The sequence below is a fragment of the Diorhabda carinulata genome, chromosome 4, assembly GCF_026250575.1.
Source record: "Diorhabda carinulata isolate Delta chromosome 4, icDioCari1.1, whole genome shotgun sequence".
In the NCBI taxonomy this organism is placed as follows: domain Eukaryota; kingdom Metazoa; phylum Arthropoda; class Insecta; order Coleoptera; family Chrysomelidae; genus Diorhabda; species Diorhabda carinulata.
This window is the reverse complement of record NC_079463.1, coordinates 14,346,285-14,361,680: the sequence shown is the minus strand read 5'-3', so window position 1 is coordinate 14,361,680 and position 15,396 is coordinate 14,346,285. Positions and strand designations below refer to the sequence as shown.

The window sequence follows — 15,396 nt, the reverse complement described above, 5'->3', positions numbered from 1 at the left end:
AGTGGCTCGATTATAGTCCTTAATAATTTTTTTATTACTTAAATGTTTTTATATGCATGCGAGAACGTTGGCAGTTGAGGTTAATTTCAACTGCTTTATCTTTCAGAATGTAATTCAATTTTCATGTAGAATTTAGAAGGTTCACATATTTTGGAAAGTAAACAAGGAATGCAAATGGAAATAGTTAATCTCACGACATATTTTTGGTAAGCGAGAATTGTTGAAAGATAAAGAGACTGATCTAAAAATGATGTGATTATAACACAATTGATAGTTGAGACGATAAAAAAAATGAAAGAAGAGAGGCAAAGGAGTTAAGTACGTCGTATTCACAAATTCAGAAACAGATTTCTTTTAGAATACATTCAAGGAACTAAAAAAGATTAAGATAAAAATATCACGAATAAGTTCTAAAAAGGACAGCAGAAGATAAAGAAAGAATTGAAGTGAAACATGGTTGATGATCAGCATATATAAAAACTAGTGTTTTCTTTCTTAATGCTTATGAAATTATGGTAACAAGTCCTCTGTATGGAAATTTATTATTCTTTCAGTAAATGAATGAAAAAATATCAAAAAGGTACTTACATGGCACCGGCTAAAAATCTGGCAGTTATCATCACAAATTTATTAGTAGATAAAGCAGCAATTAAAGCAAATAAACCTGAAGCTAGGTAACCATAAACAATAATAGTCCTCCTACCTAAGGCGTCACATAAATAACCCCAGTATATGCCAGTAGTGATCATCCCTAAAAGTTGTAAAAATAAATTGTCCATATTACTATATATTTATATGAGTTTCTAACTTCCAAAACTTTTCCATAATTATTTCAAAAGCCTAGAACCACAACGTGGAGTCACCACATGACCCATTCGTACTGATTTTTGCAATACACTTAAGTGCGTGAAAAGTACAAGGCTGTACTTGCTCCAGATATTCCTTGGGTGATAGATTTTGACCCCGCGTTGCGGTTTACGTCTAATTTTTTTCACGGTATCATCAAACTATTTCACCGAGAATGAAAATACATAGTAAAAATAGACTTTGGGTGGAGAGGATAGCGAAGATGAAGACAAAAATTTAGTGCCTGATCAAATTACATTGAAATAGCAAACAGTGAGAAAGCTGATGGTTCTGATGCCATGGATATATCACTTATAGAAGGGAAGATAACAAATAACTTGAAGACTTAAATATTGTAGCTTTAGACTTACCTGCGCGTAGCTTGGACTTAAACCTTATTGAGTATTCGTAAGACAAAATTGGGAGAAATGTGCGAACCATAGATTTGATACCAGGAAACCTTCAACAATTGCAAGAGGCATTAATGAATAATTGGGAAAATTTGGGTAAAAATTACTTGGAGGACTTGATCGAAAATATGTCAGGGCGTTATCGTAATATGATTACAGGTCAAGGAGGCAACTCACATTACTTAATTCAGTTTATTCAGTTTCAAAAGAATAAGCTTGCACTGATATCATTTTATGTTCTTCATCTAACATGTATACAATAAATATCTTCAATTTCTCACTTCTTAAATCTCTCGTTTCAATTAAAATTTCGTCTAAAGTAGGTCGAAACGTCAATATTATATGCTTTTAAAACAAATTTCAATTGAAAAAAAATAATTTATCAACAAAACACTATTACTTTTATATCATTGTCTATTATTAATTTGTATACAGGAACAGTTGAATTTTCTACGATATGCTAGAAGCTGATGGTATCATTTTTTTTGTACTGCGTGGATTTCAAACATCGCACAATGATGATACTCGAACAAACTTCTTAAAAAAATTAGCTGATGATTTGGTAGAGTCAAATGGAGAGACGAGCAGAAAATCTCAACGTTTTCCCAAGCAATTGCAGCAATATCTTCGTGACTAGCCTGGATATTCAGAAAATGCTCTACCACAACAACCCTGAAACCCGTTGTAACTTTTGCCCACGATTTCGTTCAAGAAATATGTGTTCAGAGCATCGATTCAACATTTTTTGTACAGCTTAATGAAGCTTAATTTTAAGTTTTTATCCAAAAATTGACTTTTTATTTAGAAAAATTTGTTTCTTATATTGTTGTTCATGAATATTTGTATCTCATCGTTCATCTTTATATAAAAGTTTAACTGAATTTAAAAGCCTATTTGAAATGGTTACTTTATTTTTATCCTCTTGAGAAAAGTGACTTGATACTTGGTAATTAGTCACCAGTGACCCCATGTTACGGTTCTTGTTCCAGTTATTCTACGTTATGGTTGTAGGATTGAAACTAATCTTCTATTTATTGTAAAATTTTATTTTACTATTTTATTGCAAAATCTATTTATTACTGAAAAATTACAACCTAGTGAGATTAATTCAATGCATGATTATCACGACACGATACTTTGACAGCAAAAAAATGTTACTTTGCTATAAAAAGTGTTCTATATTTTTCTATATTTGGAAAGTGACTGAAATATTGGATATAGTCGCCAGCGGCCTAAAGTTAAAACTTGAGGAAGATCTGGAAGAATTTATAACTTGCAACAAATTCAAGATCTTTTACCAATGGAATCAGTTTCTTTCAGCAAGTGTTGGAACTAAATGCTTCTTTATTACCAAACCTATTCAAAATTATTGTGTACAGGCTTTTCTTATTCACTCAATTAAAATAATAATCCAACGGACCTTTCAATTTTTTGTTATTTAAATAACCTCAAAGAAAAATTCCGACGAAGGATACATTGTATTTTTGTCCCAGATTCTGGATTCTTAAAACGGGAAAAGGAGGATACTTATCTATAAGGTCAGTCAGAAAGTAATGAACAGAATATAAATTTTCTGATAACAAGTAAATTCAGGATTCCTAGTCAGGTAGCCAACGAGTGCCCACGCATTTTGTCTATCTGGGTAATTAATGTTATCTACGTGTAAATAACTGTATGTGACCATTAAAAATTTATATGTGAGTTGAAATTACACACCAGCAGAAATAAGAAACCCTGCAGTGCCGTAGCAACACATCAGGTAACTTCCTTTCCTACAATATAATTCGCAGAGTCTTCAGGACTCCTGATCCTTCCCACACTTTCAGCATTGTAGTCTTGGCATCCAGAACTACGCACAAAAATGACTACTATAAACAACCAAACTCCAACATCCTTATCACAACAAAACCCACTCCATAACACAAAATCGTATGTTGATGCAACTCTAACAAAGCCCCCTGCCTTTAAATTTCCAAAATGTGAGCAAGCAATTGTCATGCATTCCATTCCAAATACCGTTCTATATGATTACATCAAAGCTATAGAAGATTCTATTTGTAGCATGTGATGCTCATGGGAATGAATATGCCCATGTTATGAGTTTCCGCACAATTACTTACGTTATTCAGGATAACGACAACTTTATAAAAGCCTCACTCCTAATTACCCACGAAAACACTCACTACCGTATATTTATTTCTACCTACAGACTAGTGTGTTTCCAGAGTGGACACACTGCCGAATCCTGTACCAGCTCCACTTTTTCTCAATTACAAAATTATATGACGGCTGCCTCCAGCAAGTTCCCTGTGATGTTTGAATTACAATATTCTATGCACCTTACGCTATAGACAAAAATTACAATAGATTAACATATTTTAACTCACCGGCAAAAGTTACAACATTTAGTATTCCTTTGTCTTCTAATGTTAGCCCCAAATCACATTCCGCAATTGGTAGTACATACGAGAGATCGACAGTATTCAACATCTGTGCTATACAAGGACCTGCTATCATAAGTATCAATACAAAATTATATTTACCGAACTCGGTAGCTGTGATACTATCCTCAAAAGTAGTTCCAGGTTTACCTGAAATAAAATAGTAAAATAATAAGATGAACTGAGGATAATCAGCAAATAAACGAAATATTTCTTGTTCTGCTTCAGTAGAACCAGTAGCAGAAATAAAAATAAACGAAGTTATTAAAGCGATAGAAAATACTGAAAATAACTAAAATGAAGAAGTAAATACTAGATTACTTAGAAAGTAAGGATGTGGAATTCAAATTGAATATGGAATGGAGTCCAGAGGAGTGAAAAATAACAATAATGGCACGCATCCTTCCAACCTATTGCAAAAATTATAGATTTTAACAAGTTATATGAACGTAGAATTGATGATATAGTAAGACAAGAGAAAGACAATTTATTAAATGACACACTTGGACCATATAGATACTTCAAAGTAATCGAAGATAGAACAAGAATATGTACAATAGATGATTTAAATATTTGAAGAAAGCCTTGAGGAGTATAAACACAAGAAATATGGAAAATAATAGAAAATAGATAAAATAGTTAACAATTGATAAACATGGTTGGGAATATATGAAAACATGGACTGTAGTATGAGTTAGCTGGAAGATGACAATTAGTTTTGTAATTGCCAGAGGAGTGCAACAAGGAAGCTTTTAAAACTCGGTATAATTCTTATGAATCATGGAGGAAATCCAATCAATTTAGCAATGAATTGAAGGAAACACACATAAGATACAAATGAGTCTGATTTACATAGCGGTGTATGCCGACTACATAAGAAAGTGGAATGATGGAATAGGACAAACCGGATTTTGATTTTTTCATAGAAATTTCTAAAACAATCTATAGAAACATCCGTTGTGTTGGCTACGTCATACTATATTCTTTGATTTTTCTCTGAAAATAGCTTTATTTTTCCCCTTTAATTATTACTGTTATATGTGAACAAGCGTTATTTGCTATAAAAGTACATTATTACATGCCCAAGAAATATTCGCTTACAACATTAATGATAGGATATTCATTTTAAAATTAAGCGATCGAAACCGCAATCATAATATGAAAATTCTTGGATATCTTAAAAATGACTAAAAATGCTATATTAACGTGGAATAATAACCCATATAAAATTCTATAGAATTGATAGGAATGTAAAATACGGCAATAATTAGTCTCCCTTTGGATTTGTCCTATTCATATTCCTGTACGTAAAATTAACGTTTTCTTAGTAATAACGTTTGTTAGAATATATGTACGACGTAACAGTAAACGAATCGGCCTTCACATAAAAGAAGATGTAAGTCATTATGGGAGCTACGTATTTCAATGATCAAAGTAAAAAATGAAGAAGAAAAAGTGTACCAATATAAACTTGACATTTACGATAATTTGGCTCATATTGACTATGTTTCCTACGAGGCTTGCTACTTTGGTTTAAAAATGGCAACATTGATGTGAATATGTCAAATTTGCCATCAGAATTTACAAATACATTTTTAATGCTCAGCTCAAGTGTTATCATACAAGTGCAATTTGATTTGTTTACACATACTTGAAACATTTATCTTGGTCAAAAAAGGAAATAAATCGTCAACATTTTTGGCCGATGATTTTCTATGACTTAAGACGTGGATTAAACGAACAGCAGTGCGCCTATTAGCTTGCTTCGACTTTTGGCGATGAAGCACCAAAGCAAGTCAACGTGCTTCGCAGGTTGTTGGAATCCACTCGTGGTCTCACTCCGCTACAGAATGAATTCCGTGAAGTTCGGTTGTTGTCCAAAATCGTAATGTGATCATCATACAATCAATATTGTACAGACATTTGACTGTCAAAAATATTTGTTAGCGATTGATGTTGCATACCTTGACAGGTGCTCGCGTCGGTTGATGCATATAATTGTTAAAAAAATTCACTCGTAGTACTTCAAAAGACGCCAATAAGATCATGACAGATGACGAATGATGGATCTATGCATATGAACCCAAAACTGAAAAACTATCGACTGTATGGATCTTTAGAGACAAGCCAAATCCAACAAAAGTTGTTCGCGCACGAAGCATTTCGAAACAAATGGTCGCCTGTTTGGTCGGAATAACTGGATATATTGCCACCGATCCATTAGAGTAACGAGAATGGTCAAGTCAGAATGATACAGCAGCATTTGTTTGCCAGAAGTGTTTGAAAGAATCAGAAAAACAAATCACAGATGACGAATCATTCTTCGGAATGAAAAAAACGCTTGAACAATTGGTTCAAACGCATGTAATAGTGTATTGGTTTTAATGTAGAATATTCAATATTCAGGCGACCAATGCTGAAATGAAATAGGTAAATGCAGAATAAGCTACAGAAGAAACTCTCGTAAGTTCAAGTATGATTACATAAATATTTAGGTAAATAGTATGGAAAAATATGCCGAAAAATAGCAGCACTAGGTGAAGATATAATATGTTTCGACTAGGATCAGCAAATCAAGGTTAATATGATGCCAAACTCACTAATATTTAATGTCCATCAAGTTTGAGGAGAAGAAACTGATGTCGAAAACGCAGCAGCCATTTTTGTTTTCTGTCCATTCTTAGTTTTCGTCAGGAGGATTTGGAACTTAAACGCTATTTTGGTTGCGTTTTGTTGTATTTAGTTGATTCAAACGAAATTACTTTTATTTTACTTAACAAGTGTTACATTATGAAGTGGTACGAATATATAAAAAATATTAACATTTCCCTCTACCTCATAACAACATAACAAGTTCGATCATTCTTTTCATAAGAAAGGCTACAACTTAACTGTTTCATAGCAGAACACATTTGTTAAATGTCTCGCTCAGTTTCAGTTTTTGTTCATTATTTTTATGTTTCACCTCCGCTACTACTACCTAGCATAAATTGTACTTGCTCCAAACATGGCTTCCGCTGCAGAACGTGCTGAGTTTGTAACGTATGCGCGACCGAATGATTCCACAAAAGTATTATAACAGCTGCTCAACGGTTTCGAAAGTTGAATGCGACCATTGACTTATCTGGAAGGACTCTTTGACTTATTAATACTTTGTTTTGGCTTGTATAGTCATAATTCTCCAAGGAATGTGTTGTTTGACACAAAAACGGGAGATAGAAATCGTTTGCTTAATATTTTGGTTATATGACGAATATCTAATGTGAGATATGCTTTTGTTTAAAATGGCATGAAGAGTTTCTTCTGTAAGGTTGTTTTTGAGGGGTTATCTTTGTTCATATCCGGCGTTAGTGGTAGATGAATGAACGTAGAATATATACGAGGCTCTTCTGAAATGTTTCCGAACTCAATTCGAAGATGTCAGCACATATTGATCAAATTGAGAATTATTTTGTATTTTAGAAAATTCTCACTAAAAGCTCAGCCATCTTGGCCTCTTAGTTTGTGTTCAACATTTTTTTAGGCCAAGGTTACGGAATGGGTGATCAAAATCCTGCGCTATGCCGATGACGCCATAAGTGCCGACAATCAAGATGATCTTCAAAGATTATTAATTACCTTCAATCTGATAGGAAAACAGTGTAATATGACTATCTCGAATGAAAAAACCATATGCATGATAAGATCAAAAAAGCTCATTTTATGCTAATTAGAGCTAGAAAATCAAATAATGTGAAGAGAGAATCAAATACGTCATATGACGAGGTAAGAGGATAAGTGTCAACGAAACAAAACGTTGGAGAAATTAAAATTCTTAGACGGATTTCGTGAAAAGCACTATTAGACCGAGGAAAAAGCGAAAACATCAGACAATTATGAGTCCAATAGATTGGTAAAAATAACAGATCCCCAATTGGAACACGGAGTAGAGGTCGACCACGAAAGAGATCATGTGATAATCGAAGATGGGACAGGCGTTAGACCTATCGAAGATTCTGCACCATAACTTGAGACCGTAAAATACAGGGTAACTCAATTCAAACGTAGCTGTTTTCAGCTTAGTTCAAAATATCAAATGAATGTATTTGCCACAATGTAAAATCTTCTCATACATTTTGATTACTGGAAAAGTAAAGGAAAGCTGATGAAGACATGGATGTAGGAAGTTGATACAGCGCTAGAAGGAAATAAAAAACACAATCTACTTAAGCAAGTGGAAGAAGCTTTGTATATAAAAAATAAACCCTTTCTCAGAATGAACAATATACGATATATTTGCGGAAGCGGAATAGAAGAATCAGATATTGTTAAAGTTTGTTTCATGAAAATAAAAACTGACTATACCTGTGAATCATTCTGTTTGTTAATGTATAAACATGATAACTCGATGATAAATTAAAAATATGGAGTTGCTACCAAGTGTTGAATTAAGATAATATGAATAAATGTGAGTGAGAAAACATGTGCTACTTACCTTTTCTTTGGAGCTCCATATTATATAATAACCAACTCTATCTACGTTCACAATAATTTAAACTCAATTATTTTTCATATCATCTGGGGAATTTTATTTTTTTCTGCTTAATATTAAAATAAATTAACCTAATCGTTTATGTAACGGCAATTCATTGAAATGAACTGTTAAATTTAAATTAACTAAGCGTTCTAATGTTTACAGAAGCACAATTACAACACGTTGGTATTAAAATATGTTAAAAACCTTCCAGTCTCTATAAAATTATCGTGTACTACGATGTATTTTATAAATCAAGCTACAGCTTGTACGAGGACAGCTCAATAAATGTTTTCGTCAGAGCTGAGCTAACGGTTGAATTAATATGTTTGGAGAATGAACGATCCATTATTTTTATACAGAATAGAGTGGTGCACAAAATTTTTCAAACGTACAAGGTTTATTTTCGAGAAAAGAAATTGAAAAACACGTGACAAAAAAAACAGAAAATTCTGAAAACTGTTATTGTTTTTATAAATTTTTTTCAATTGTTTTAATAAAACAACTTATTGTCAATATGATGCTTAAAAAGGAGGATAGAAATTCTAATCATGCTAGGTTAGGACGGAGTACTTCGAGGTCATGAAGAAATATGTGCCTTAGTTAACTACACATTTTCCTGTTTCATATTTCCTAACTTTCAAAGATCAGTAATAAGTGTCTAAACATTTCAAGGAACTACAACATAAGTTGCCTATAAAATGTTAGTCAGTCTTTTGGAGTAGTTGATGAAGAATTGCTTGAAGTTATAATGAAAGAAAATCTGTACCCATACAAATTTCGTCTTGATCATGAACTGTCATGAGATGATTCAAATAAGCTGGAGTTTCAGGAAATATCCATGAAGCATTATGTTGAAAATTCGAGTTTTCTTATTAGTGTGGTATATTTGGACGAGGTGATATTCAAATGGTACAGCGAATGGACAAAATGGTCGCTATTTGGCCCAGATAAACCCCTATAGATTCAGATCAAACACACTCAGCGCCCTCAAAAAATGTACGGTTGAACCAGAATTGTCAGGGGAAGATTTATTGGTTGTTATTTCTTTTGAGGAATTCAACAGCTGAACCATTTGTGAAACTTATTCGTATAACTGTGAATCCGAACCTAATTTGGTTCCAACAATTGGTGCCCCACCACATTATGCATTTGATGTACAAAGGTTTCTCAATAACCAATTTGCGACCTCATGTTATCTCCCACGAATTTGTTTTGGGGACATTAGAAAAACAAGGTTTGAACAATTCCTGTGTGGTATAGTTTTGGTTTTACTGGGCTGTATTTTTCTCTTCTTTTGTCTAAAATTTTTTTTCACAATTCAAAAAATAAAATATAAACGTAATATATTATATATAAAATATAATAAAAAATAAACGTAGAATATGACTTTTGGATGTACTACAAAAAACGTAGAATAAAATGAACTGTTTGAGGGGCTTTCACATTTTTACAAACCTTTTATGAATTTTGGGCATAACTTTATCAAAACCCTATATATATTATTCAATTGCAGGTCTAACAAATTCTCTCAGTATATTTCAATACTAGCTAACAGTTAAGTTGGATCTCTATCATTTCAGTAATAAAGTTTGATTTCAAAATTCTTATGGTCTTGCGTTTTTTCACAATTTTCATACGTTCAAATATTGCTCTACATTCTGAATCGAACAATAGAGGAATTTTATTTAACGTTTTTTAAAAATTTATGAATGGGAGCACCATCCTGGCCTGGGTTCTTTGCACAAAAAATTCTTGAAAGAATAGAAATGTAGGTATTTAGGTCATCACAAAGTAAGAGAAAAAAAAATAGTTAATACGTTGAACCCCAACCAAAACCAAAAATAAGCTTTTCCGTTGGCTCAAAAAATTTTTGTGTGCTTTTACTCTCGATATGAAATGTGGAGAAAAAATGTATTTGAAATAAAAAGTTTTTTTTGTACGGGAGGCCCGAGGAACAGTTCAGCTAAAGCTTTCTTTATGCCCTTCCTATAGATCACATACAAAAAATATGATTTTTGGACTCCTTATTCGAAAAAAATCTTTTTATTTTATTCTTTTGTGCAGTGTGGAAAAGGGTACAAAAATTTACGATGTATTATATGAGATCAAAAATAATGCTTTTGGTTGAGGTCATATTCACTTAACTATTAATAATGCTGAAACTGAAGATAAGCGCGACGTGTTGATGCTTTCTACAAAGCATGCTTATGCTTTGAGGCATGCTACAAAGCATGCCTCAAACCGTGGTCGGCTATAACATCTATAGATCTGTCTAGTCAAATGGCAAGCTAGAACACTTGAACGACATTGAAGTGGTATAGAGAAATTGCTATTGAGCTGTTATACCATATACCATACACCAATGGTAAATTCCATATTCTTCATAAAATAACAATAAAAAATTACCAAATCAGTGTAGCGAAGGTGTTAGTGTAGCAAGAAACCACGAGTGTGGCTGATCAATTGACGCCAAAACAAAAAAAAACCATTGCCTGGTGAAGAAAGAAGACCCAACTAACAAGGTGAAAAAATTATTGTAAGATCCAAAGTTAAAGAAATGATTACTTTGTGGTTTAGAGAAGCTCATCATTGAAGTTAGTGTTTTGTGGAAAAACATAGATAAATGTGGTTGTAACAACAATTTTTTGTTGTTTTCATATTTACCAATATTTTATAATACAAGCTACGCTTTTTTTACTTGTTATTTTTATACTTTTAAAAACAAGATTTACCAAAAATATATAGAGGAAATGTGGAGGTAGCAAAAAATGAAAATTTGATCAAATTATTTTTTGAATTAAGCTGAAAAAAGCAAAAAAGGGAAAATTTAAGTTTTTGTTTTACAAGTTGAAAATAAAGGAAAAAAATTAGATGGACCAATTGTAAAGTATTTCAAGGACCCAGGACGGTCCAAATAAACTGTAAAACACATTTAAATGCATTCCCTTGCACCGTGGAGGAGGTAACCTTTGTTTCGCCTTAGAAGTAATATATATATATATATATATATATATATATATATATATATATATATATATATATATATATATACTATCAATAATATATTATATATAATTAATAATGGGGAAAATATCGATTTTCTAGATTCAGACCACAAATTTTAAAAGATTAGATTTTTTCATAGTAATGGTGAAAGCAAATCATATCTGGAATTGAAGTTGTTTAAACTCAAACGTCTGGGATCATCGAAATCCTCGGAACGAGAACTTCTTCAGTTTCGCATTTTTATTCGAGTATCGTCACATAAATTACGTTGTTCAACAATTTACCTAGTACCTAACGCGTTCCGAATAGTTTTGATTAGTTTAAGTTTTGAAGCATAATTACTACGTACCCAACCCAGCGTTCTGAGAAGCCAAGCATATCCGAATAATTAAGTGTTTTGATCGGAGCCATTGATAATCATAATATCGGCACGATAAGGTAATAGAAACTAGAAACTAACAAATCCATCGGTCAACTTCAAAATTCTTGAGATTATGAAATTTTCGATTATCCTTAACCATAGATAATTAACATAACGTCTAGCTGTTAGTTGCGTTTTGCTATACTATTTTGAACAAATGAATCGCAAGACTGATGTAGACAAATTTATTTGGATTAATTAGGCCAAGCGCTCCCATTTGGAAGCTCTCACCTTTAATCCTCAATTATTCGCCACTTTGGTTCTCTATACTCAGATAGATTAATACGTTCAGCTTCGCTCTACTCAAATTAGCATATTTTTGGTACTCATAGAATCATGTTTATTTTAAAACCATCGCACACCGCTTAGATACCCAAAGCGCTAGGTAGCCCGCTATTATAATTGATATCACTGTTTTTGCAAATAAACCAAACCTCGGTTCCAGAAGAATAAATTCTTGTATTTTCATTTATAATTCTGCTTAATAGTGATGGAGTGAGTGATAAAAAAACCACCACAATTTGGCATGCTGCGAAAAGGTTTATCTTTTGAGGAAACGGTTCAAATTGTTAATTCACGAATTTTATTTTCTGTTATCTGTTCGCTAATCTACATTTCTATTTGTGAAGCTACGTTTACCGTTGTTGAAAAAACTAGATGTGAGCAATTTAAACTTCAAATTATTAATTTTGGCCATTGCAATAACACATTTTTCTTAGCCATATGCGATCGTTTTTGCTTGATTTCTTCGCTCAAACATCATAATAAGTTCTTATAATACTCGCCGTTAATAGTTTTTTCTTTTTCAAGATAGTCAAATCATCCCTCGTGTAATCCAAAAAACCGACGCCATGTCCTTGCCTGCAGATGGAACGGTCTTCGCCTTCTTTAGAGCCTGTTCCCCGTTTTCAGTTCATTGTTTTGTCCAGTACCGCTTTGTGAATTTTTATCAACATTTCGTCACCCCATTTGGTCGAACAAAGTATTGTATCACAAAACGATTAGCAATTTATTCCATGTTTAGAAATTCACTGAAAACATTCACTATTGATGTCTGCCAGCAACGTGACGTCTTCAAACTTGAAACATATGCTGTATATTATTATAGATTGTATACTTTCTTATAGACTTCAAGCAACTACCACCATCTCTAGATCAGGTCAGGTATTTCTGGGAGCATCCTCGTATTTCAATTTTGATTCATCGATATAACCCCCTTTCTATTTTATTATTTCGGAGCACAATTCGGATATTTTCTGTAACAATTTCGAAAAATAATTATTGGCTATTTGGTTCCATTCGTTTTTCAAAATATTCCAAAGATGTGAAGTTGAAGTAGGAAACTGCTGTATGATTTCCCTGTCCAATTTTCCACACAACTTAATCGGATTGAGGTAGGGCTAAATCATTACTTTCAACACATTCTTTTTTTCCAATTTTTTGAAATACTCTTTACACAGCTTCAAGGAATGCTTGGTTATCATGCTGAAAGCCTCCACAAACCATCACAGAGCCTCCGCTGTGATTTACAGTCGAGATTACACATGGATGTAAGACCACAATCGGTTCAACCGATATGTTTTAATTTGTTTATTATTTTTGGTTTGCAAGACACCTTAACGACCTTCGCTTGACAATATAAAAGAGAAATTTGTTACGATGTGTCATCTTAAAATTCAATCAATGAACTATGGGGTGGTCAAAAAATTGTGAACTTGCAAGGCCATAAGACCAAAATAAAGTCCAAGATCCCTTATTACACTGGTATATCAAGTCCAAGATCACATACGCAAGACCAAAACCAGAACTAACTTGGTCTGGACTGACCAGAAAATTAATTTCAAAAATTATTCATTCATTTTAATTCTGAACTCGTTTTGCACACAAGACAACACAACAGCTCATCTGTAGCAAAAGTACAAGTATACGACACGTGAAAAAATGATATATTTCTACATCAGCAAAGAACATCTGTGCTAAAGAGAAATGTGTTATTTTCAACACATAGATTTTTTTTGTATTTAGTTTTCCTTTCATCCCAAAATGTTCCTCATTTTCTGAATCTCTCTCGTATTTAAAAAATTTCTATTTACTGAGAAGTTTCTATTATCACAAAAAAGTGATTCATACCATCCACAATGAATTGATTAACACATAATGTTACTAAAATTAACAAACTCATTTATAGAACCATTGCAATTGTCAGTCTGTGAATAAAATCCAAGGATATTATCTTCATTTATCAAACAATCACTCTATGACGTAGCTATTCAACGAATTGAAAGATATAGAGAAGCCATTATATGTATAAGAATAACATTATATTATATTTGTTTATATAACCATAATATACATTTAATTAATTTAGACAATACATTCTATTTAACATTGTTAAATAAAATAAGGCACCATATTTAAATAACATTCTTACGTCAGTGAGATATGGTTAATTAATATTATCTAATCATTTATACTTACAATATTGCTCAAGGCTTAAAGATCATTTATGTCCATCAATATATTATTTTGTTTTGGTGGAAATAATTGTGGATGAAATCACACAAATTTTTTATAATATGTTAATGAATGAATTCATAACCTCACGTTGAATTTATAATATGTTACAATAATACCATAGAAAGGTGGGTGGATAGCGATTAACAAATGGTATATTCACACATTATCATCTGGAGATAATGATATGAGCGCCTGTTACTTTCGACAGCATCCACGGTAAAAGAAATGGGGAAAAATCAAATTCCAGGAAAATTAATTGATATGACTAAAATGATTATTGCAAAATCAACAGCGGTAATAAGAACAAATAAAAGGAGTACTCAACCTAGAAAGTTGAGTAAGACAATTGTCAACAGTACTTATCAAACCTGGTACTGGAAACAATTACTTAATATTATCAACTGGGCAAATGAATATGAAGACAAATCAAAACAAAATATAGTTGAGTACAAGATAGAATATAGCAAATAAGACAGAAATTAAAGTACAATAAAATACCTTGCAGTAATTGGTTAACGGAAAAAACAAGAGAAGTATAAAGATATGTGAGAGCAGTGTACTGGAAATATCAGAAATTGAACGATAGAAATCTCAGTAAGACAATAATGAGAACAGCAATAACTTATGCAGCTGAAGTAATGAGTTAAACAGAGAAAGATGAAGAAAAACTGAGAATAATAGAAAGGAAAATGTCGAGAAGAACTCTAAGACAGAAAAAAATTACATGCAAATGAATATCAAATATTTATGTACTACGAAAAATAAACTAGACGGAAATATATGGATTGATTGGAAGAGTTCTCCGATAGCTCCTCTTTGGAAAGTATCGAATTTTATATGTTTAACAAAAAACTTCGTTCTTGTATAACTTCTATAACGCCTATTATTGGCGTGTCCGAGCTCACATGTGAGCATTTTAACACTCTATTTACCTTTTATTAACTTGAAATAGACCCTCTTCTTAAATTAAGCAAATAGCGAGTATTATAGTCTACTTTTATGAATAAGAGAGTAATTCATAGGCGTTTCACTTCTCTTAGTGGACAGTTAGAATATTTTCTCAAGTTATACTTTCAGTATAATTTCCAAAAAGCTGAATATGAAAAAGTGCATTTTTTAATAAAATGTTCCATTTCTTCACATGGTATGAAGAACATTATGTGATACTGGTTATATAGGTACAAACGCTTAAACTTTGATTTTTAAACAACCTGAATTTCTTAAAAAATAATTTTAATT

The 15,396-nt window shown here is 32.2% G+C and overlaps 1 protein-coding gene across 3 annotated transcripts in view; it reads right to left on the bottom strand.

Annotated features, from left to right (window-relative positions):
- The window catches only part of LOC130892823 (synaptic vesicle glycoprotein 2B-like), a 34,279-nt gene extending 25,837 nt beyond the window's left edge, over positions 1-8,442 (bottom strand). For 2 of the 3 annotated variants that reach the window (XM_057798476.1, XM_057798477.1), the window contains exons 1-3: positions 8,172-8,442; positions 3,644-3,847; positions 589-751 (exon numbers count right to left, since the gene is read on the bottom strand). In XM_057798476.1, the coding sequence (XP_057654459.1) occupies positions 589-751; positions 3,644-3,847; positions 8,172-8,190 (386 nt within the window). In that variant the 5' untranslated portion in view covers positions 8,191-8,442. The remainder of the gene's footprint in view (positions 1-588; positions 752-3,643; positions 3,848-8,171) is intronic. The other variant, XM_057798478.1, reaches the window with a different exon arrangement.
- Between the last annotated feature and the right edge of the window lie 6,954 nt (positions 8,443-15,396).